General features: G+C 36.8%; 1 protein-coding gene across 1 annotated transcript in view; it reads left to right on the top strand.

The window, feature by feature from the left end:
* Positions 1-8,448: 8,448 nt before the first annotated feature.
* Positions 8,449-25,168, top strand: part of LOC148940069 (GTP-binding protein 2-like) — a 45,352-nt gene continuing 28,632 nt past the window's right edge. The window contains 4 exon segments of the mRNA XM_089106066.1: positions 8,449-8,539; positions 11,853-12,062; positions 16,597-16,801; positions 18,756-18,891. Of these exon segments, the coding sequence (XP_088962192.1) occupies positions 8,450-8,539; positions 11,853-12,062; positions 16,597-16,801; positions 18,756-18,891 (641 nt within the window). The 5' untranslated portion in view covers position 8,449.

Raw genomic sequence — 25,168 nt, 5'->3', positions numbered from 1 at the left:
AGGAAAAAAATGGCCTGAGGGGAGGGGGCTATTTGCTCTCTAATCTCTTTTGACTCTCAAAAACTGAACCAGAAGATTCAATTTCAATTCAAATTAACCCTCTCTGAAGGTTTTACGATTATCCCGTCAATAAGAACCATATATTCGCCCAGGGCATAACTTACAACACCTACCTTTGGGCCCTGGGGGCTCTGTCGAGCCCGGAGTTTTTGTTACATGGTATTTGAACTATTTAAAAACAATGGCTATCTCAAAGTTCTTATCAGATGGGTTCGAGAAAAAAAGTGCGTGGAGGGGGGGGGGCGAGTTACCCTCCAATCTCTTTTGACTCTTAAAAAGTGAACTAGAACATTCAATTCCGGATCAAATGTGTCCTCTTTGAAGTTTATACCAGAGTGCCCTCCATAAGAACCATATATGCCCCCAGGGCGTAACTTAAAAACGCCCACCCTCGGGCCCTGGGAGGTTGTGTCGACACCGGAGTTTTTTTTATATGATCTTTGAGCTATTTTTAACAAAATAGCTATCTCAATTTTTTTTAGATGCATTTGGGAAAAAAGGATGTGGGGGGGGGGCTGGCTACCCTCCAATATCTTTTGACGCTTAAAAAGTGATCTAGAACTTTCAATTTCCTATTAAATTATCCCTCTCTGATGTTTATACGAGCATTCCTTCCATAAGATCCATATATACCCCAAGGGCTTAACTAATAACCCTTGCCCTGAAGACCTTGAGGGGGGAAGTGTCATACTCAAAGATATAATTTACAGAACTTTCAACTACGTTGAACAAAATGGCTATCTCAAAATTTTGATTGGATGTGTTTAGAGAAACGGTGGGTATGGAAGAGATGTTAGTTTCCTTCCAGTCACTTTCGACTAATAAAAAGGGCACTAGCCGTTTAAATTTCCAATCGAATGAGCCTTTTTTGAAGTTTTATGATAACACTTTATATAAAAGCCTTATAAGCCCCCCGGGCTAAACTTACAACCCTTGCCCTGAGGGATGCGGAGGATTGTCATTCTCAAAGACTTAATTTCCAGAACTTTCAACCGCGTTGAACAAAATGGCTATCTCAAAATTTTGAATGGATGTATTTGGGGGAAAGGTGAGCGTGCTGGGGGGGGGGGGTAGTTGCCCTTAAATCAATTTCGACTATTAAAAAAGGCACTAGCCCTTTGAATTTCAAATCGAATCAGCCCTTTTTGAAGTTTATACGACAAAGCTTTCTATGAAAAGTTTATATGGCCCCAGGGCATAACTTGAAACCCTTACCCTGAGGGCTGTGTCCTCCTCAAAAACATAATTTCTATCTGGAAATCAACTATGTAATGTGAAATGGCTATCTTAAAATTTTGATTGGATGTGTTTGGGGAAATGGTGGGCGTGGAAGGGGTGCTTGTTGCCTTCCAATCCCTTTTGACCCTTAAAAAGGGCACTAGAACTCTTGATTTCCAATCAAATTAGCCCCCTTTGAAGTTTTTACGACGACCCCTTCCATATAAAGTGCCTCTGGGAAGAAAAATAATAATAAATTAATAAATAATAAGACATTGACGCCATATAGCCTTTACTATAGGCAACGCTATAGCGTTGCCTCTGATTTGCTTCCAGTGAATCACAAGTCAATTTTACGACGGCATAAGTCAAGGGGGTTGTTAATTTTGTTTGTTCACAGAGCTCTATTTTTCTTTTGACCTATACTTATGTGTAAGTTATCTGATATGCCGATTGTACTTCTTCCTTGTTTTACCCACTATAGCGCTATAATCAGTTTTTCCACTTCGAAAATTTTCTAATCCTGTTCCGCCGGCCAAAAATCCTGAAAATATTTGTCAGCAGAACTGAAATATCTTGAAATTTTTCCTGGCAGAAAATAGCAAAAACCCTGTATAGCTATGTTGATTTTTCAAAGCATATGCAATTTCTGTTCGTATTTTAACACATAAGTGATGCTGAAAGTCAGAAAAAGGAATAAGATCAACAATGCAAGTGTCAGTCTTGAAAAAAGAAGTAGTCTACGGTCAGCGGTATTGGTCTCCCTTTTTGGACGTATTTTTTATAGCTAAATCCGATTTATAATTTTCCCTTTCTGCAGTTTAGCTACAATTTAAGATAGTTTTAATGATTCTTGTTCCTTTGATTTTAGTAATCGAACTGTGAGGAAGAACGAAATCTTATTATCTACTAATTTCAATGCAAGCGGATTCCCTGGAATGGCGGGAATTAAGATTTTGAGGTTTCATTACAGTTGTATTACAGTCTTTGACTGAGTGAATCGTCGAACTCACCTTTGGTAAGGTTCGTTCCGTACGTATAATAAAATATGCAAATCGTAAAAACCTCGAACTACCTCAGAAGTTGTGTTTGCGAACCATTTACTTCTCAGAACTTCATAAAAAAAATACCAAAAGATTGTCACAGTAATATAATGTCACAAAATAAAAGATATCAAATATGAGAGGAACTGTAGAAAAAAAAAAAAAAAAACAAGAAACTTCGAGGAGCCCGGCTCAGACAAATCAGCACGTCAAGACTGCATCATAGGTAAAGTAAATCGACCAAGATGAAGTCTCACGCTAATCGCCACATGACACATTTTCCAAGATTTTTTGCTGTGCAACAATGGAGGATAGGATGGCGAGGTCTCCCCTCCGTGACTCACATTTTCTGGAGCCAATTCTGAGCTGATTTTTCCATCTGAGTTTACTTTAACTATCGACTATAGTCTGAGACTAATTTATTCAATCACATTCGTCAACTGTAGCGTTTGATTTAACATTTTTCATTTTATCAAGAAGCTCTCTATCCCAGCACAACGAACTCGAGTTCTTTTTGGAATGTCTAGTGGCGATTTTTGACTGTAAAATGGCACTTCGCGTAGCAGATTTTAGCTTGTTGCGCTTTTCTGTTTTCACTTTCTTCATGACGCTGAAAAACTTCTTAACAACAGCGTTAGAAAAGGGCTAAACTGAGTAAATACCTGACCACCGATAGAACATTCCCAAACCGAGGTGCCCCAGCTGGCGTTCTAACCGCCGCCACACTCGTCCAAAAGTCAATAATGTCACCTTTGTCGGTCATGGTTACCTGCATATCCCTCCATTCCTCAAAAATTTTCTTGGCGTTCCAACCGGGCATCTTGTTTTTTTTTTCAGCAAGACTTCAAGAGTTGAATGGCTGACGAGTCCATGGCTTTTCCCAGATCTACGAGTTCGGCTAGCAAAAAATTTCTGATTCAAAGACAAATCACCTTTTTATCTGAATTATGGCTTCAACATAGAACTCCCTAACTGCTTTGTATATCAGTATCACCGACGACTATTAAGCTCATGTAAGATCGTTTGATTGCAAAGTCTCGAGACTTTCATGAGCTGCAACACTAAGGTGTGTTTTGCATAGGGGTAAATATTCGTCTTCTAGCAGAGGATCCCATTCAAGGCCGACCGTTCCCACCCTGCAGACGTAACTGGTTTCTGTATACCAGCATCTGTGTTTTCAAGTATCATCATTAAAAAGGGATGATAGAAAAGTTGATTACCCAAAATCTAAAATATCAACATTTCTCTCGTGGGGTTCCCTGACTATGAATTTGTTGATTCCTGGAAATATTCTTTTTTCCTGGCAAGAGATCAAAAATCCAGTTTCTTGCCCTGAAATATCCGGGCAAGAGGAAACACTAGAGATCAAAAATCCGGTAAATTTCCTGATTCATGGAAATAGTTTTTTTTATTTGGCAAGGGATCGAAAATCCGGTTTGCTCTGCAAAATCCGAGCAAGTGGAAAAACTGATAGATGCAATCCCATCCGTGGCTGCATCTATCACCACTGAAAAGCGTATTTTCTTGAAAATGTCGAGAAGCTGCTCATTGCAATAAGGACCTAGTCCTTGGCGAATCGCGCTGATGACTTTTTATTTTCCAAATGACACCTTTTCAAGGACAGACTTGGGAGGAAGGCTTTTGATCATTGGCACAAGTCTATCCGCAACACGTGTGTTTGTGTGTGTGTGTGTGTGTGTGTGTGTGCGTGTGTGTGTTTTATTGTTCAAATAAAATAGAGTTGTGAGAAAGTCAAACTTTAGTGTAAAGAGAGTGGCGTTGAGGAGGGGACAGTCCCTTTCATATACGGAATTCTATGTTGCACAGCGAAAAATCTTGGGAAATTTGACACGTGGCGATTAGTGTGAGACTTTATCTTGGTCGATTCACTTTATCTATGATGTAGTCTTGACGTGCTGATTTGTCTGAGCCGGTTTCCTCGAAGTCACTTGTTTGTGTGTGCTGACAAGAACTGCTGGCAAGAACATTCAGGATTTTTGGCCAGCGGGACAGGATTAGAAAAATTTTGAAGTGGAAAAACTGATTAAAGCGCTATTGTGGGTAAAACAAGGAAGAAGTACAATCGGCATATCAGATAACTTACACATAAGTATAGGTAAAAAGCAAAATAGAGCTCTGTGAACGAACAAAATTAACAACCCTCTCGACGTATGCCGTCGTAAAATTGACTTATGATTCACTGGAAGCAAATCAGAGGCAACGCTATAGCGTTGCCTATAGTAAAGGCTATACGGCTCCAATGTCGTATTATTTATTTATTTATTTTTATTTTTCTTCCCAGAGGCACTTCATATGGAAGGGGTCGTCGTAAAAACTTCAGAGGGGGCTAATTTGATTTGAAATCAAGAGTTCTAGTGCCCTTTTTAAGGGCCGAAAGGGATTGGAAGGCAACGAGCACCCCTTCCACGCCCACCATTTCCCCAAACACATCCAATCAAAATTTTGAGATAGCCATTCTATTTTACGTAGTTGATTTCCAGATAGAAATTATATTTTTGAGGAGGACACAGCCCTCAGGGTAAGGGTTTCAAGTTAGGCCCTGGGGCCATATAAACTTTTCATAGAAAGCTTTGTCGTATAAACTTCAAAAAGGGCTGATTCGATTGCTGGCAAAAAATGCAAAATTCCACATTTTTGTATATAGAAACCTGAAACCTCTACAGTAGGGTTCTTTAATACACTGAATATGATGGTGTGATTCTATAATTCCATTCAGGTTCTAGAGATTTCAGGGGGTCTTTCCTCCTTTTTCGAAAATAAGCCAAATTTTATCAGGCATGTAGCTTTTAATGGGCAAAAGTGATCTTGATGGAAGATATATATTGGAATTCAACATTAATATTTGATTCTTTTGATGTATCAATTGGTATCAAAAACCCGTTTTCTAGAGTTTCGGTTACCATTGAGCCGGGTCGCTCCTTACTTACAGTTCGTTACCACGAACTGTTTGATAAAGACGACCAGGTAGACCTCAGTGAAGACAAAACATTTGGAAAAAAGATTGGCCGTATTGATTATGACGCTAGAAACAATGGGGATTTTTTTTCAGGTTGGCTTGAAGTTACAAGGCACATAAACTGGACCCTGGGAGGTCCCCTTGTTACAGTGAATTGAGGTAAAAAAAAAAAGAAGTAGTAGCATAAATTCATGGCTCAAAAGTAAAAATAATAGTTTCTCCGATTGACATGAAACTTTCCTGGCTAGTAGACAGGGACGCACCTCTTGAATAAAGACAAAACATAAAAAAAAAGAAAAAATTATCGATTTGTAACGCTCGCAAAAGGCCCAACATTTTTTCTCTCCGATTCGCTTGTAACTCAATTGGCATGCAGACCTGCCAAACGAACATCAACCAGGACATATTATTAAAGAAAAAACATGGCTGTGGCGACCTGGGGTCCATGTTGTATATCTTGAAACAGAAACTGGGACAGGAGGGGAGGAACTTGGACCTTAATTTAAGCAATTTAGTCATACAGACTGAAAGTTCTTGTATGACTGATTGCATAAAAGTGAAATATAATTTTTTTGGAGTAGAATATATCTGTGAAGTCTGTGTATTATATTGATCCCTTTTGGGCGCTTTAATTTTTGGTCCTTGCCCCTGGAGCTGTACTTATGTCCCCCTGAAATTCTCATTTTTAGGATTTTCTGATTTATTTGATTTAAAGCCTTTTTTTGTAATTTAGATCTGGCACCAAATGTTATTGGGGGGGGGGGTAAATGTGGTTCTGAAGAGTTAACAGGTGCCTATTGGATGGATTTGGCTCCCAAAAAGAGCGCTAGCACTTCTAATGTGTGTTCGAATGAGCCCTCCCACAAGTATCTACGACCATTTGTTCTATATAATGAAGGGGGAAAATGCATGGGAGAAACATCGCTCTATACTAAGTAAACGCTACTTTGTTGACTCTGATAAATATTATGTTTCCAATCGGATGTCTCACAGCTCTGAGCCTCGTGTCCTTGTAACCTTCAGGTCGTGCTTGCTTCATTATTTGGATAAGTAGTCTTCTTATTGGCAATAGTTCATTTTCACCATAGTCAAGTTTTGATTAGAATACTGCGGACTTCTAATGTTAAATTTGAATTCTGAATCAAGACTGTTTTGTTTTGTTTGGACAGGAGTCTGTATGTTCCACGAATTTGACCGCGGCTGAATCCGTGGCTAATTGTGGCGGGATAACTATGTTGGGACAATTGATCGCATCAGCTTTAAGACTTTTGCCCGGCTACGATGGATCTATTTGAATAAATATTTTTTCTTATCAATCTCAAACCTCTCAAGCTTCTTTCTATTGACAGCTACTTCTTTGTTTGAAGTTCTTTTATCTTTTACTCTTGTAGCAGCTGTCTTTTTTATTACATCTGATAGTATTTCGTTAATCCAAGCTGAAAATCTAGAATGCTCCGCTCTTAGTACTGATATTTGTTTTGAAATTGAGTCAGATCTTTTCATCTGCAAGCTCATTTCTTCTAATTTTGCCACAATATTTTTCATTTCCAAGTGGAGGAGGGACATTGCCACTGCGTACTAGAAGCGGAAAGGAGTAAATGGGTTTGTATTAACTCATTCTCCAGTGGTAGGATTTTTCATTTCCAAGTGGAGGAGGGACATTGCCACTGCGTACTAGAAGCGGAAAGGAGTAAATGTGTTTGTATTAACTCATTCTCCAGTGGTAGGATTTTTCATTTCCAAGTGGAGGAGGGACATTGCCACTGCGTACTAGTAGCGGAAAGGAGTAAATGGGTTTGTATTAACTCATTCTCCAGTGGTAGGATTTTTCATTTCCAAGTGGAGGAGGGACATTGCCACTGCGTACTAGAAGCGGAAAGGAGTAAATCGGTTTGTATTAACTCATTCTCCAGTGGTAGGATTTTTCATTTCCAAGTGGAGGAGGGACATTGACACTGCGTACTAGAAGCGGAAAGGAGTAAATGGGTTTGTATTAACTCATTCTCCAGTGGTAGGATTTTTCATTTCCAAGTGGAAGAAGGACATTGTAACTGCGTACTAAAAGCGGAAAGGAGTAAATGAGTTTGTATTAACTCATTCTCCAGTGGTAGGATTTACAATCTGTTTCCAATTTTGTTTACAACTAGTTGCTTGGGATGAAACCTTTGACATCAACAAATCGTCAAATTGTTGGCTAATCCTGTAAAAATGAATTTATGAGTTTTAAGATTTCGACTATATTGTAATTCTTGACAGTCCGAAAAACCCATAGCGAGTCAAAATTAAGTGCAATTATTTTAAGTAACGGCGGTTTGATGTTATTTGGTTAAGTTTAAAGTGACGGTAGAAATTATATTTATGTCGTGAAAAGTTCAAAAACGAATGTCTAGCAGTTTTTTTAGACATTAGCAGTCGGTATAGCAGGCACAAAATCTGGCACAGTATCGTGAAAAATATTCGATTTTTTTTTTATATTTATTGAGATAATTAGAAGCGTGTAAAATGTAAAAATTTAACACATAATCATAATTTTGTGTGCTAAATCTGATTGTGGGTATTGTCTTCCAGCGTTCATTCCTTGGCCTGTTATTTAAGTTTAACTAGTGTTTATAATTTTTGTTTGTTAAATACGTAGACTTTTTGACACGCCTGAAAAATAAATACACTTGCTAGGATTGGAATATAGAACAGCTTTTTTTGTGCAAAATTTAAAGATTTTTGACGTTTTTTTGTTTTCTTTAATGTTAGACAAGGCTATTACTTTTGAGCTTGAATGGGTGCTGTTTTTCTTGTGAATGCTTAATTGCACTTTTAGTGTAGTTTTTCATTGTAATTGTTCTGTTTGTCTGTCCCCTCAGTAGGTTACAATTTTGCACCTTATCTACGTTGTTTTCACATTACGTTCTTTGAAAATTATGACATTGAATCTTTGAATTGCACTCCTCTGACCCTTTTATAGAAAACAGCAATACCAAAAAATATTCAAGATTTTACTATAACCATTATGGTCGAACATCAAAAATATCCCCCGCTTTTCGTATCAGATGAATAGTACAATCCTTTCAAAACCTGCGGTGCAGCTTTTTTCGATTTTTCTTCAGTTCCATTTTTATGAATCACAAATTGAATAGTATGGCCTTTTTAAAGGTCCATGGCGTCGACGATAGGAGCAAGTACAACAATTTTAAGAAGAAAGTCCGTGTCCGAAGACCTGAGTGTTATGGAGGTGCTTGTTCGAAAGGTGAGGCGCATTCATTTCTCCTACGATAAAACTTGGTTATATTCAGTTATGTTTAAAGTTAGTTGTAACTCTGCCTAGATAAATAAATATGCTGGGTAATAGACCATTCTATTTCTTGACATATATGAACAGTCTTTTCTTTTATACTCAACATAAAAAATGTCTATAGAAGTTTAAACTTCTAGTAATTACCACTTTAATTATTTGAATTATATACAAACTTGTCTACAATAACATAAAAAGGAGAAAGTAACAAATGAAAAAAGAGACAAAACAATTGCATTAATGAAACGACAAAATAACATGCAAGTGTGGCCTAATTTGAGAAAAGGAAAAAAAAAACAGAGTGGCCTACGTACGCGTGTGCGTGCTTGTCATTTTTACAATAGCGTTTCCAGGTATTTGGGCCGCCAGGGCCTTGTCCAAATGTATAATTGTTGGTTCTCTTTGGGTCAAGGGCTAGGTTTCTGGTCAGCTCAAGTGATTCCAGGCTATTTAAAATTACTCACTTGTAGCCATGACGGGTATATTGAACCTTCACAGAGAAAAATTGGAAGTTTTTCTCATGATATCGGTCTGGAAAAGTTATAATCTTCGTAATTATATTAGGATTTGATGTGCCTAATGTCCAGTTATATATACGAATTTTCTGTTCCCTTTACAGAATTTTCTTCTTGTACTAGGACTAGTACGTTTTATTGTACAAATTGAATTTTACGTTGTTTTATATACGAGTCAAGCAGTCCAAGGGTCATAAAGAGCTTTAGGGCTGAATTGTTGTTTTCTAGGTTCACAAGGCCTGAGCCTTGGAGATGGGAGGAAAAACCCATTAACGGATTTTTAAGGGTATGTGGGTCCCAAACTGGGAAATTGTAATTTTTGGGTCCTATGTGCACTTTTTCTGGGGAGTCTGAAATTGCAGTAGTTTCTTGTTGGCTTTTGTTTGGCTAGCTATCAGTTCTGATGAAAAAATAATTATCTTTCTTTTTTTAGTTAGGCCATTACGATATGTGGCTATTATTGTTTCAACCTCTTTCTAAATTAGAAAAAAAGCACCGACAAAAACTTACTGATGAATTTTGCAAGTCGCTCATATCTTTTCCCGACATATATGAATGGCAAATACAATCTTGCTATTTAGCTGATGATAGAATCTTCTATGCTATTTAGCTGATGATAATTCCGTGTCCACTGAAGGTAACCATGATCGTGAAGACGTTAGTTTTCAATTTCCTGAACTAAATAGTGTCTGAGCTTTACTTTTCAGCATGCGGGTTGAAGATAGACAAGCGGCCTGATGCGTGGATGGTCAATTTCAACGTTTATCAGAAACTCTATGTTCTAGGATATCATTTCTTGTCCTATGCGAGGGCGCACAGCTCAAACGGATCCATCTAGTCCTTATGCACGTGAAATAAGGGTGTGATATTCTGTTCATCTGCTCTAAGGATCTATTGCCATACGTAGCAACCATCACTCTTTTGAAAGTCTTGCATTAGGTCTGTGGCCGAATGCGGGTGTACTTTTTTGCAAGGCTCTCCAGAACTCTACACTACTGCAAACCTGAAAGAGGGTTTTAGGATGAATTGTAGCACCAATCAGATACCCATATAGCCTGAAAGAGGGTTTTTAGAATGAATTGTAGCACCAATCAGATACCCATCTAACCTTTGTATAAAATAATTGGCTCGGCGTCAGTGACGGCTATTTGCAATTACACCTATTACCTTCGCTATGACGAACCAACCTGACTTGCATTGCCACTTTCAAAGGCAACTAGCAGTAATATGACACCCTGGACAATATCTAAGAATAATATATTTTGTACAGAGTACTCGAATAACAGCATTGTCGGACAGTGTACTTCTACTTGGAATAATTTTTCAATCTCTTTGATGAAACCCGTTTCTGATCCCCGAAAACCCGTCTTCTGATTTCTTCAAAATAAAATTCAACAGACACAACCTTCATAAGGTCAAAAATGAAAAAGAATTTGACTAGTAGTGATCTAGGGTCAGAAGCGATAAAAAAAAATGTATGAAATAACTTTAGATGAGTTTTGACTTGGTCGGTTTTCTTGGTTATTTTTAAGATTCCAATGATTATGTGCTCTGTGTGTTAGAAGAATAGGGCGCATTACTATATATGAAGCGACTTTTGTCGCTTCATAAATAATAGAACAATCACCGCTTAGATAAATATAGAACTATCACCGACACCAAAAGGTGTTTACTTGCAAAATTTAGTTATTTGAATCAGCATCGGAGTACAGGGTTTTGGCCAATTGCTAAGCCAAAACGTTACAGTAGGAAGAATTTCAATGTATTACTATTTCAAATTGTAAAGTTATTTCTCCTGTTTAGTTCACATAAAACTTATGTTTTTGACACAAAGTCCTTGAATATTTAATGCAAGATTACATTAAATCAACGCCAAGATTATCAACACAATATGGTATTTGCTCAGCATTAGTTTATGTGGAAGTTTATGTCATATAAATGGTCCTTGAGCATTAGATGCTGAAACTTGATATTTATGTAAAAAAAATATTTATTTATTTATTTGAAAACACATCATACAAAAGCAAGAAGACAGAGCAGTAAAAGAAAACAAAATAATAAAGACAACAATTAGAAACTTCGCAAAATACAAAACAAGCAAATATACGAAAGGAACAATAATAAAAAAAAGACTTCTAAGCGAACGAGAATAAACACAAACATTTACTTTCTAATGTGCCCATTATCTTACCACTGCAAGAAATGGCTCCAGTCGTGTGACAATTTAGTCATTAAAATTCGAAATTCACAATACTTGTTGAAACGGTTGTGCATGAATCAGTTATACTATAAAGAATAAACACAAACAAGTTTTGGGTCCAAGGTGGGAGCCGAAGGCGATAATTTAAGAAACGATAACAGCACCATCTAATTTGCATAACATATGTACGAGAAAAGAAATCTTCAAAACGGCGGGACCTACTATATATGCTGCAGAACAGTAGCGTTAAACAATCATACAAGAATTAAATTAATATTATTATGAAAAATTATTGAGAAACCCGTCACAATTAAACACACAACAAGACGGAGCATAGGAGAAAACTCAATACTTCACTGCTTAACAATGTGGGACCAATCATTTAAATTCCCATAGTCTTATGTATTCTTTCTTTTGAACCTGTATATATCGGGTATTGCATTATTCCCTGACTTTTGCCTTGAAATTTCTTATATCTATGCTGGGCTATGTGTCTTCTTAACCTTAATGATGATCCTTCAACTTTATGAAATAATCTTATTTCCTTTTAAAGATACCAGATGACCAAAATTGCATAGAGATAAGAGTTGCTGTTATGGGAAATGTTGACGCTGGAAAGTCAACATTAATCGGTGTGCTGACGCAAGGCTCATTGGATGACGGATCTGGTGCTGCGCGTGTAAATTTATTCCGGCACGCTCATGAAATCAAAAGCGGAAACACCTCCTCCATCAGCAATGAAATCTTAGGTATTGATCAAGAGGTAAGTATTCTAAAAAGTTTTAAAAGCGTGCAATCTTTAAAAGTAGAAAACTGTAAGAACTCGCCGAAAAGTGAGAACAGAAATAATCAACATTACTAAATATTATACGCCCTGTACACGAAAATCTGTGATAAGATTTGTATACGCTCCTCTCAGTGTGTTAAGAATTAATAGAAGCGAGTCCCATTTTCTGTGCTAAAAATTGTATGTGGGCTATTCGCAGTCAAGAGTTTGCCGACTTTCGCGTTAAGTGTGTATTTAAGAACGAAAAGAAGAAAGGTTATTTTTTTTTTTTTTTTTTTTTTTTTTTTTGCCAAAAAATGAGTTAATGAAATGCAAAATCAATGGAATTTGGGGAGTTTTTTTTATTGACATTATAAGAAAGAGAGAGTACCGACTGCTAATGTAACAAAATGGCAGTTGTGCAAGCCACAACAATTTTAAACTTGCTGTGCTAATTGAAAACATTTGATGTACAAATTTTTCCAACTATGAACGTGTGTGGAGAATAAGGGTTATACACGCACAGTTTAATTTATGTGTAAGTCTGAACAGTCCTTAGAGCAACACTTATCCTTGGTCCACATAGAAAAAAATAGCTGCGATAGACAGTATTCGTCAGTTACATCAATGAACAGATTTCTTGCCGCTATGCTCACACAGGATTATCAAGTCACCCAAGTTTTACTGGCTAAACATTCAAAGTTGAAAGAGCGTGGTTGGAATAAATCAGGATAATGTTTTGCTCTTATGCTTTCAGGACTAAAACTGCATTTTTGTGTCTCTTCCCTTTCTTCGTAAATTTGTTGAACCGGACAGCAATAACTATCTTCTCAGCCAACTCATTTTCAATACTAAATGCTTCTTCCTTTGTTGTTACTGTTGTTTAAAAATTTGCTAAAAAAAATTGCTGATTTGCCCAATTTAAACTGAATTTTCTATCTTGATAGGATGCTTACAAAGCAACTAAAATTGATCCCTTATTGGTGAAATTGGTTGCTTCCTTCTTAGCAAATATATCGCAGGTTGTCAAATACCAGAATCATTATTCAAATCCTCTCCCTGTCCACAATGGCATACTCCAAAGTGCTCTCCTAGGTTCCCTCCTTTTTACAGTCATGATCAACAGCCTCGCAAAGGAATTGCTTAACCGATGGAAATTTGTTGATGACCTAACGGTTGTTGAAACTTGCTTCATAAATTTAATACGTGACCCTATGAGTATCCTCAATGAAATTGGAGACGAAGTCTTGGACTTAGACATGACAGTAAACCGCTCAAGTCCATGATAATGCCGATTTGTCTCCTCAAATCCTCGCCCTGTTTTCTTAATCCTATCCCTCCTGAAATTTCTATGTCCTCATTTAAAATACTTGGCGTCAAAAATCCTTCAAATTTAAAGTAGGATATCCAAGTTAAAGACATCCATAGAGCTTATGTGTATATCGCCCTCCTTAAGCTCCTAAATATTTAGCTTCCCCCCTTCCTATTCCTTACGGATTTACACGTCTTTTGTCTGTACTCATCTAGAATATGCTTGTCCAGTTTGGCACCCTGGTATCTCTCGCGAAGAATCGGAAAAAATCAAACTAATCCCAAAAAGAGCCTTGTGAATGATTTTCAAAGTAGGCAAAGTTCCATACTCTCTTCTCCTAAAAAAAGCTAGTCTGGAATCCCTTGAGCGAAGGAGGGTTTCGTTGTGCCTCCGTTTTGCAAAAAATGCAATAACAAATCCTCGGACAGCAAGTATTTTCCCGAAACGTCACTCCCCATCCAGATTACGGCCGCCTCGAGGTGTTTCTGAGCCCATCCCTGTTTTGTCCCCCATTTTCTGCGTTACTTCCAGATACGAAAGAACTTTTGTCCCCTTCATTACAGAAAAAATGAATAAAATGTCCCACTATTTTTTTCCCCTCTTTTTTTCTCTGTTTTTTTTTTATTAGCTGAGGGTGCCGCCCAGGTTCTTGTACTCATTTGCTTGTCCCTTTTCTTTTTTTGTTTTAGTTCCCCTTGTAATTCTTGTATATTTTATATTTCGTTCATCTTTTTTTTGTTGCTTATTTATTTATTTTTTTCCCTCCCTCCCCCTCTTTCTTGACCATTTTATCTTTTCAACTCTTATATTGACTTAGTGTAGTTGAATTATTTACACTTGTTTAGTGCTCCTTTTAATTTATATGTATTTATGTCTCGTTCTTGTTTGTATTTATTTCCTTATTTTGTCCCCCTTTTTTATGTCCCTTTTAATCCTTTTTCTGATTTGTATTTGTGTAAGTTTGGTTTGGCCAGTTTTTATTTTTTTAACTTTTTTAATTGACTTTTTACAGTGTAATTATTGACTTTTAAATGGTTGTTCATTATGATTTTTCTTTTTTTGTTGTTGTTTTTTACATTTTTGCCAGTTTTAGTGCAACCATTAATATTGTCGACTCCGAAGTCCGAATTTGGCCCTTTGTGGGCTGGTGGTAGAGATTTTTTAAAATAAAAATATCTTATCCTAAAAAAATATCTTATCTAAAATTGGCAATTAAATAGTGGTAATGACCTAATTTCGCTCCCATGTGAACCTAGGCTTGGGTAGGATGCACCAATATAATTTATATTAGGGTCTCACCCCCCCCCCTTTTTTTCTGTCTCGAAGACTGTGGCAATAAGTTTTTCTTTTGGAGGAGGTAATGTTCTAATTTGTAATGACTATTTTAGCTAAAAAAAGTTAGGTCCTTGTCATATCCTTTACCGGAAGAGTTAAACTCAACAGCTACCTAGAATGCTTATGTTTTAACAATGATTTTTCAATAATATTGTGCAAAAAATCTGATAGCTCTTGGTATTTATTATGTTACACTATTTGTTATTCCACCTTCATGAAATGATTTTTAGCACTGATATTGATTTTGGGAGAAAGCTAAATTGAAAAACGAGGTTTTAAGACGCGCTGGATTTAGTGGCATAATTTCTATGCACATTAAGTACCTTCTCTGTAGGGGGGAGCTCCTCTTTCTTTGCCAAATTTTTAATAAATAAATGTAAAAATGCATCATAGATATGTAGTACTACTTGAGATGAATCTTAGAAATATCTTTTAAATAATTGGTAATCAGAGGCTTTTATTTAATAAAAATCAACATAGATGAGCTTGTTTTCAGATTGTCGTCTGTGAAAGCTAAGTTTCTCCTGTTAACTAGCACTTTTGAGTAGAATGATATCGTGCGTGAGGTAAAATATATTCTATTTATTTTGCTTTTTATATCACTATTATTAGTTAAGAAAACAAAGTATTTAAGAAACAGAGACAAAATGAATTGTGATTCAACCGTGCAATTATAAATGTTTATCCACGTGCGATCAGATTTAATCCTATGAGGTCTGAATTTTAAATTTCTCCCTTCAACAGCTAAGAAGGGAGCTGAAATATGGTGCTTCTTGGATGTGCTACTATTTCTGTGTCACAGTGGAAGCCGTAAAAGAAACTTGATATATCTGTAAAATGTACTTCATAGGTCTTCTTTCCTGCTATTGACATTTTCTAGAAGAGAACCAAAGCTAAAAGATCTAAAAGAACCAGAACCTAAAAGAACCGGAGCCAGAACTAAAAGGAGTTGCGGTATCGTTAAAAAGCAAGTAAAGCAAAAAATGGCCGATATGATTCTTTTAGGTAACAAGCATCCTATATAGTTCCCAAAAACGGGAACAGAAGTGGTAAGTCAGAGATATTCAAGTGTCCTTTAACGTAGATAAAATAAGGAGGTCCTAGTACACGATTGACTTGTTGGACTAAATCATGGTATCATCAAGATTGAAAGTGACGTTACTTGGTAACTTGCTGATGGGCCTGTTAACCTAAAAGAGTTCAGTCTTTTATTGTTTAAAATAAATGTCCAATGGGATTAAAAGGCCTCCACAAGTGATTCATAATATTGATGTCTAGCGGGATAAGTGTAACACACCATGAGCAAAGTTTAGCAGCGAAAGCAGGCTGATCCAATGAAGAAAGATCATGGGATTTATTAATTATGTTTCCAAGGAGTTTATAACTGTCATAGACTTCCAACGATCTCTGTAATACGAAAAGTTCTGATTCCAGATATTCTACTGAAAAGTTCAAACTTAGTTACGGATCTCACCTTTTGAATTGTCAAGTTTAACTTCGCTAGTCCTTCTTAATACGATTTCAAGCTAATGTATTTCACTTTTTGTTCAAGCCAAGGGACGGTAAGTTCCCTATATAGGGGTTTCGGCCAAGACAGTTCTAATGTTGTAGTTCTTGTTTTGATCTGACTGTATTTTAGGAGTTATGGGCTATTATATTTTTTAGAATTGGGCGTGATTGTCTCTTACTAGGTTGCTAGCTACTGCTGCAATCCGGATGAATAAAAAGGACCAAGTATAATATTATTGTCTTATTCTGAATAATAACAAGTCAATAATCAGAACTTTTAGAATGTCCAGAGTGTCGCACATAGATTTGGGAAGGTAAAAACACAAGCTTATTACTTTCATATTTTAAAAAAGTTAAAGTGGATTTTTATTTTAGGGAAACGAAATTAATTATAGAAACTATATTAATGCTGAAGAAATTTGCATGAAATCCGCCAAAATTGTGAAGTTTATTGACTTGGCTGGACATGAAAAATATATGCATACTACGATCCGTGGAGTCACTATCTATGCTCCACATTACGCAATGCTAGTCGTTAAGGGCACTACTGGTGTTGTTGGAACTACAAGAGATCATTTAGGTAAGGCGAACGGACTAATTTCCTAATTCGATATGCCTTCAAAATCTGAAACAAACCTGCAGATGAAACATTATGTTTATACAATTTGCAAGATAACTATTCCTCGCGCAATATATGAGTACTTACCAAAGACCGCTAAGGCTACTGTGCTTATTCTGACTCCTCTATGTGTCCTGTCCACGTTACTTTACTGAAGCTTAAAATGAAGTACCTCAAAAAGCTTGGTTTATTTTTCAAGACTTTTTTTTTCAGTCAATGTGTTTTCGAGAAAGGTTTTTGCAACATGAAACAAATTCGTATAATTTGTACGGATGGAAAAAAGTAAAATGAAAGTAAATGACAGTAATATTTGCCGAAAAATGAGGCTTTAATATTAATGGCCAATTCTCAATTGTGTGATTGTTGGCTATTTTTACTAGTAATACTCTTTATGAATATGATATTCTGTGCCATAAATTTTTTTTTTAATATCATGCGCAAATCATCTGAATGTTATATGAATCAATTTTTTTTGGCTCCTTTTGTCTAAAATTGTTGCTCTCTTCCCTTGAAAACGAAAGCGGAAATTCAATTGGATCCATCTGACATGTATTTGAAGCCTTGTTTCAGTAGGAATCAAGCCTGGATTTCAATCTCTACAATGGGAAAGCCTCCAGCCCCTCCTGGCCCCTGAAACTCCCCATCCTACCACCAAATTTTAGCAGAAAGATATGCACCTTCAATCTTGTTTGAAGCATAATTTTAACCTAGTAAAGACCGAACCACGGCCTGTAAAATCTGACATTCTTGAAAAAAAAAACACGCCGTAAATGAGACGCTAGTTAGAGTGAGAGAAATTTCCCAATTGCCACTAATCTGGAAAAAGATTTTCTTGAAATTTTCTTTAACGTCTGTCTTGACTCTCCTACTCTTATTTTCACCCGCAGCCTCACCCTTTAGCACTGGGGGTGCGATGTAAACCATGTGGTGTGGGGTAAAGTGTCATATGTTGCCAAAAATGGCACTTTTGGTGCCATTTCTGAAGTAGAAATCCTAGGAAACATAAACAGCCCACCATCGAAATTATTGTTGTGACCGACGTGACAGGCTAATTATGGCTTCAGTCATAACACAGTGTACCCTCCATTTTTCAGCTAGATCTGTAGACAAAGATTTTAAAATATTTTTAGTCGGATTGAGATATTCTCTCATTGACCTTTGAATGAGAACTGCTAATAGCAGTATAAACACCAATCTAGTGACTTAAATTGTATTCTGTTGGCTGTAATTGCATAAGATCGGTCCAAAACCTTAGGTTCAGTTTGCTGTGACAGGTGTTACAATTTTTGGTGAAAAATGAAGATTAATAAACGAAGTTAATTGAATTTGGTTCACTCTGATTATGAAAGGAAATCCTATATTTTCTCTAGGCCTGTCAGGAAGTTCTAAAGTGCTCTTGTATACTAAAAACTTTTGCATATACTTAAAAAAAAATTGAACTTAGTACAGGAATGCACAGGAAAATAATGAATGTCCACTGCGTTGTGGTATTCGTTATTGCATAAAAATGTCAACAAACAGCTCTGATCCGTCTCAATACCGAACCCGTTAAGTAGTCCTTAAGAATTGGGTAATGGAACGGAAGGAATAACGAAAAGTCATTTCAGATCTAATAGGAACCGATAGGCAACTACTGATTAAGGGTTTGATTTTCAAAGGATATTAAAATATCCAATTAAAACTACAATGAATCATCAACTTAGAACGTAAGAACGGATCAAAAAAGAAAATTTTGCCATGTTTGCTCATTGTTTTTATATTTTCTAAAGTTTTCATTAATCATCATCAGTTTCTTAAGATAGTAGATACTGCAAATTCAGCCATAAAACACTTATAATACATAAAAGGGCTGAGTTCTGGAACGAAACCTTTGCATATGTTGTATCTATAGTGGTTTATAATCTTCCTATTGCAGGTTTAGCATTTGTTTTAGAAGTTCCTGTGTTCGTTGTAATCACAAAGGTAGATTTGGCATTGCCTCATATAAATGAAACATTGGAGCATTTGGAGGGTCTTTTGAAGTCCTTTGGTATAAGAAAAGTTCCCTTGAGGTAATCTTTGGTCATAATTCTTAATTGACAAGTCTTCTGCTCGTGTTGCCGTTACATTTTCCAGAAAACTGCTCCAAAATTTTCTAAAAAGTGATTATCATTTATTCATTAAAACTGGCGAAGAGTGAATAATTTTAAAGGAAAAAAAGGTGCCAATGGGTAAATAATAACAAGAGAGGAACTAATAGGATAGGGAGTAAATTTGAATGTTGGAATTTCATTAGCATTCTTCTTAAGCTAACGGCTGGTAAATTAACAAAAAGCCTGACTAATTTAAAATTAGCGCTTCCTGAAAAAATGTCATCTTGAAATGAATAATTTGCAGGAACCCTATTATCGACTTGACTATCCTTTTCAATAATAAGCCATATTGGCGGTTTTATTTAATTTGTTTTTCAATTTGAGACAGACCCAGAATTCAATAAACCCTATTCCTTAGTTAAAAAAAATAGAAAATGAGAAAAAAGGTCACTTGTTAAATACGCTTACCAAATATGACACTTAATGGGTTGTAGTTTATTTAACGGTTAGTAACTCTGCTGATCTGTACAGATAGTGAAAGAACAGATCAGTGTTTCTCGTTTGCCAATAGCGTTGTCCCAGATTTCATTATTAAATCATGTCTTAGAGCAAATAATGTGGGCAAGTTCAAGAGTTCAAGATCACTTTTGTAGTTGCTGAAGCGGAGTCCTATTATTATCTCAGTAAAATACTGTTTAAAGATACTTTCATTGCTAGATCTAATGTTACGGGAGCAGGGGTGCAGCATGGGTTTTGAGTGGGGGTGGGGTATAAAGAATGTTCCGACAAAATCGTGCAGTGTGCCGACAAATGCTGACACATCAGCTAAATTCCAAGGTATCGGTGCTACGTGTCGGCACCTCGGAACTTTGCCCCCCCCCCTCCTTAGTTGTACGCCTACACGTGGGTGCAGTAAATGTCTTCGGTTAATTGTTCGTCATAATTTCTTGAGACTCTGTTTCAACAGTCTCGCTTATTTTATTTTATTCAATTAAAGCTTAAAAAAAAAAACGCTAACCCTCAACAGAGATCTTGTTATGCTTGTATCTCAGACTTCTAGGCTTAGCAGAAATGTATGACATTATCCGGTAGAGCTTTAATGGGTTTTACTTTTTTTATTTTTTTATTTTTTATTTAAAGTAGAATGTAATATAATCTGTGCCAAGTTAACAAGGACTTCTAGGTTTGGCAATGATTCACTAATAAAGAGGATTTTTTTACCATTCATTTTCAGCAATGGATGAATAAAAACAAAATGGATGTTCTAAGTAGAGAAAAACAAAAATCCGGTATTTGGGTTGTGCCCGACTTTTTCTTACGGACGTTTTGAGTAAAAACGTCCGTAAGAAAATATATAAGTTTATCCTATATATAAGTTTATATAGAAATTCAAAACTTGGTTTTGCTTCTTTTTTTACACAGATTCAAAATGTATGATCTAAAATTTTAGGTATTTGAAATGAAATCATTCTCACTTGAGTATCTTTTTCCATCTGAATAAAAAAGGGTAGATATTGCTCTTGAATACCAGCAAATCCTAAAAGACCCCAGTGACAAAAACAAGAATCCGGTATTTGGGTTGTGAACAACTTTTGTTTTAATCATGATTTGTTGTAATTTTGCCTAGAGTAGTGAAAGAGAACTTATTTGCAATCAATTTTTGTTAGTTTTCTTTTTATCCACACAGTATCTAGCCGTAGTAGTTGTTAGCTAATAATAGGGGTATCGAAACACTCAAAATAGTTTTTTGTTTTTTTTTACGGTGAAGCCCGACATTTTCTTATGGACGTTTTGAGTATTCTGTTAGTCATAAGAATGAAACGTTGTTTTTATTTCTTTTTCAAGTTAAAGCTTCTCGTTTGCAACAGAATAATGAAAGCAGTAAAGCATTTTTATGTCCTGGATTGAAATTTAGAGAAAGTTTATATAAAAATTCAAAAGTTGGTTTTGCTTCTTTTTTACACAGATTCAAAATGTATGATCTAAAATTTTAGGTATTTGAAATGAAATAATTCTCACTTGAGTATCTTTTTCCATCTGAATAAAAAAGGGTAGATATTGCTCTTGAATACCAGGAAATCCTAAAAGACCCCAGTGTATGATTTGAATCTTAGTGGTGAATATTATCACAACTCTGAAGACTGACATTGCTGTTTGGTTTACAGTTTTTTGTTGTTGTTTTTTTTAGAAATAGTGTATTTTTGAAAAAAAAATGTAATTGACCAAACTGCTCCCTCAACTAGCACAGACAAACACATGGGTATGTTTTGCGCGTCTGTCTGTTTGGGTTGTCGTTTTGTGAACATGTGTCGGTATAGCTTCCAATTGACAATTTTCTGTAATAGTTCAGTTTCGCCTTTATTAGCGATTAATTCAAAAAAAGCTTTCTCCTCAAAATAAGTTTTTTAAAGAAAAGTAAAGAACTCCATTAAACAAAAAATTAGAAAAAACCATATCAAATAATCTATCAGGCATGAAAACACCACAGATCATAATCGATAAATAAATTAAACCCAAAACGAACAGAAATTACAATAAATAACCGAGTGGAACTGAAAACAAGCAGAAATTAACATAAGTTGGGCTCAAAACCCCTATGCCTTCCCAAGGCCAGAACATAATTTGCACTTTACTGAAAAAAATCTGTTCCTTTTGGGTTTTATTTATTTATCGATGCTGATTTGTGGTAGTTTCAAGGCCGTATCCAGGGGGGGTTACCCGATTTGAACCCCCCCCCCCCCCTGAAATTTTTGACCGAGTCGAAAATTAGTCGAAAATTAGTAAAACCTTAGTAAAAATTAGTAAAATTAGAATCAGAATCAGAATCATTTTAATGAAAACAGCTGTCAAAGACACATTAAAAAAATGCACTAAAAGGCGCTGTTTTTTACATGAAAACATTTTTACATGAAAACACTTCTCTATATTTTATTAAAAGCACTTGTAAAAAAAAGGAACAAAGGAGTTACTAAGTCTGTTTGTGCGGCACGAGACGGGCATAAGTTTGCTTTTCCTTCTGGTATTTCTGCGGAGAGGCATTTTAGGTGGTAATATTGTACTATGTACAGGACTAGACAATAAAAACTGGCCAAAATGAATCATCACCTGAAAACAGCGATCGTGAAGGCTTGGTATTTCAAGTGACTTCAGAGCGGAGCTGTAATCTACATATTTGTCGCAAAAAATGATCTTTACAGCTCGTTTCTGGATCCCCTCCAAATCATCACTTAAATAATCTATGTGATGAACTTGTGTGGGCCCCAGACGGGACACGCATATTCAAGGATGGGTCGAATAAAAGTGAGGTACGCGGTTTTCAGCTGATACACTAGAAAACCTAGGCGGCGCATCGCCACCAGTGTCCGCATAGCATAATGTCCCTTCTTAACCAGCTCTTGTACATGAATAGAGAACGAACAGTCCACACTAAAGGTGACGCCCAAGATAGTCGCACACGAAGCAGAAGGGAACAAATTCGCGGGGTAGGTAAAATCGCGTTTAAGTGGGTTGAACCTCAAAACCTTTGATTTATTCTCATTAATTTGAAGACTGTTCGCAGTACACTGTGATTTAAACTGATCGAAAAAATTTGGGTCGAACTGGGCTACAGCTTGCGAATCCTTTACGTGGTATTTAAGAAGCGCAGACAAATCATCGACGAATTTAAAACGATCGTCAAAGTCAGAAAGTACATAGTTGATAACAGCCAGGAAAAGAAGAGCTGCTAATTTGGTACCTTGTGGGGCGCCACATGTAATTTCCACCCATTCCGATTCAATATCACCGAAAAAAGGGGCGTACACTTTTTGATACCTGTGACGTAAGAAATCAACTACCAATTAGAGGATGTATTTACGGGTCCCCATTGACTTGAGATTCCGGGCGAAAAGAGGGTGCTTAATCAAATCCAATGGCTTTTGGTAGTCCAGCAGACCTAAATCTACAAACAAGTTTCCAAACACTAACCATTCATCTACTATGTTATAAAACCGTACTAAATAAACAGACGTGCTGCATCCCATCAAACAACCATACTGGAAGGAGTCAAGTGACGATGAAATGTCCGTGAGAAGTTCACGATATATGAAAGATTCTGCAACTTTAGCAAAGTTCGGTGTGATCGAAATAGGTCTTAACTGATCACATGTCTTAGGTCCTTTAACTTTGGGTATTACGCGGACATAGGCTCGCTTCCAAGCATCGGGAAAGGTTTGTTCACTGAAGCACTGATTGATGATCGATGCCAATGGTTTGGCTAAAAACAAGGCATATTCGCGAATAAGTTTGACCGGCAACTCACCAGGGTAAGAAGAGCAATTCGGTTTTAGTTTTTTAAGTTCCTTAAAAACAGCAAATTCGGTAAACTGTTTTATTTCGTCAGTTTCACAATCGACTAAGAGATCAACCAGTTCGGCCTCTGTAATTAAGGGGTAGGTGGTACAAATGCCAGCAAAGAACTCGTTTACGTCTGAAGCGCTCATTTGAGATCCGTCAGGCTTGGGTATTTTTAGCTCACTGTTAACTGACTTGCCAGTCATTTGTTTCACTGTGGAATGCCACTTCCGACTGCTACTTTGGAGAAGGGGTACTACCTTTTCCCGAACATAATTTCTTCGCTTGAAACGATTAATGGCCACGATTCGATTTCTAAGTTTCGCCGCCGCGGCTTTTTGTCCGGAACTGTGCAGCTTGCACCTCATCTTGATCATTTCTTTGAGGTCGCTTGTGATCCATGGCTTATCGGACTCACTTACCACTACAACTTTAGTGGGAAAAAACTTGTGAAACATCTCTAACAGAAGAGAGTTAAACTGCTGAACTTTGCTATTCAGGTTTACTATAGAACACAGGTCGTCGAAGCAGTAAGTGCCAATCCCCCGACCGAAATCGCATACTGATTGAGAGTTAAGCGGACGAATAGTCACTTTGGTTCTCTTTGGCTTTGGTTGGTTATTTTTGGCTTGCCACAGAATTACATAATGATCTGAACTCTGGAGAGGACCTAACGACCGAGGGGAGTAATAATTGTCACTCATGTTTGTAAAAATTAGGTCGAGTACTGCCACTCTGGTGCGTAGCATTGGTAACTACCTGCTTCAGATCAAGGGCACTGGATACCCATTGTCTGTTCGTCTGGTTAAAATCGCCAGCTATTATGAAGCCAGGATAGGCATGGGCACGACGAAGTTTATCGATGTAGGTCTGTAAGTAGCTGATAAGCTCTTTCCTATTTTTTGCACTCTGGGTAATACACAGATGCAATTATCAAACATGAGAACTTTTTTGATAGTTTGGATGGTTTGCACTCTACCCAGACAACTTCGTGACACGAATCGGTTGGTATATTTAATAGTTTAGATGAAATGTCATTACGAATATAGATACCAACGCCACCACCTTTTCTATTCAAGCCTCTATCACGGCGAGTGTTGAAATAGCTAGTGTAGCCTTTTATTCTACCCATTTCATCAATGATATACCAGCATTCGGTAACTGCGGCAATAAGAACATTCACTTCTCTCAGCAGTATCTCCATCTCGTCAACTTTATTTGTTAAGGATCGGGCATTACACAGAATGAAATTCGGAAGCTTTGCCTGCGCTGATAACTGGTTCAGGACGTACTAGCGGGGGAAGTTCATCAGAGAACCACGGTCAGATTGGCTGCAGCTGTGATGGAGAAAGAGTGGGAGGAATTTCGTACCTTTGCAAACATCTTATTTTCACAAGAGTCCTTGGTTCACATACAGCCGTCCTCCGGTCAGAAAGACGTTCCTCAGTAACATGAACGGGTATGGCCGTCTGTCTGTTTCACCACCCGCCTCTCTTTCCACGCCGCCTACGCTTTTTTTTAAGCACCACAAGCAGGGAGTCCTCTGGTGGCCGTTTGAGTAATCCAAAAAGCCGCAGACTGACAAATGTAAATGGTGTTATAGTCAGTTGAAATGAATTAAGTCTTCTTAAACATTCTTTTTGATAGGTAAAAGTCATTATGATTGCACTTAGTAAAGCTAGGGAGGCCAATTCTTTGAAAGAATGCACCATAAAAAACAGTTGTGACCTCCATACAAACAAGCTAAACTAGAGTTTAGCAGCACCATCTATATAAATCAAAATTAGATGACGCTGTAGTCTGTTGAAATGAATTAAGTCTTCTTAAACATTCTTTTTGATAGGTAAAAGTCATTAAGATTGCACTTAGCAAAGCTAGGGAGGACAATTCTTTGAAAAAATGCACCATCAAAAACAGTTGAGAA

The sequence above is a fragment of the Artemia sp. Qi Xiang Cuo genome, chromosome 20, assembly GCF_049724085.1.
Source record: "Artemia sp. Qi Xiang Cuo chromosome 20, ASM4972408v1, whole genome shotgun sequence".
Classification (NCBI taxonomy): Eukaryota; Metazoa; Arthropoda; class Branchiopoda; order Anostraca; family Artemiidae; genus Artemia; species Artemia sp. Qi Xiang Cuo.
Note: the sequence above shows the minus strand (reverse complement) of the source record. Positions and strands in the feature narration are given on the sequence as shown.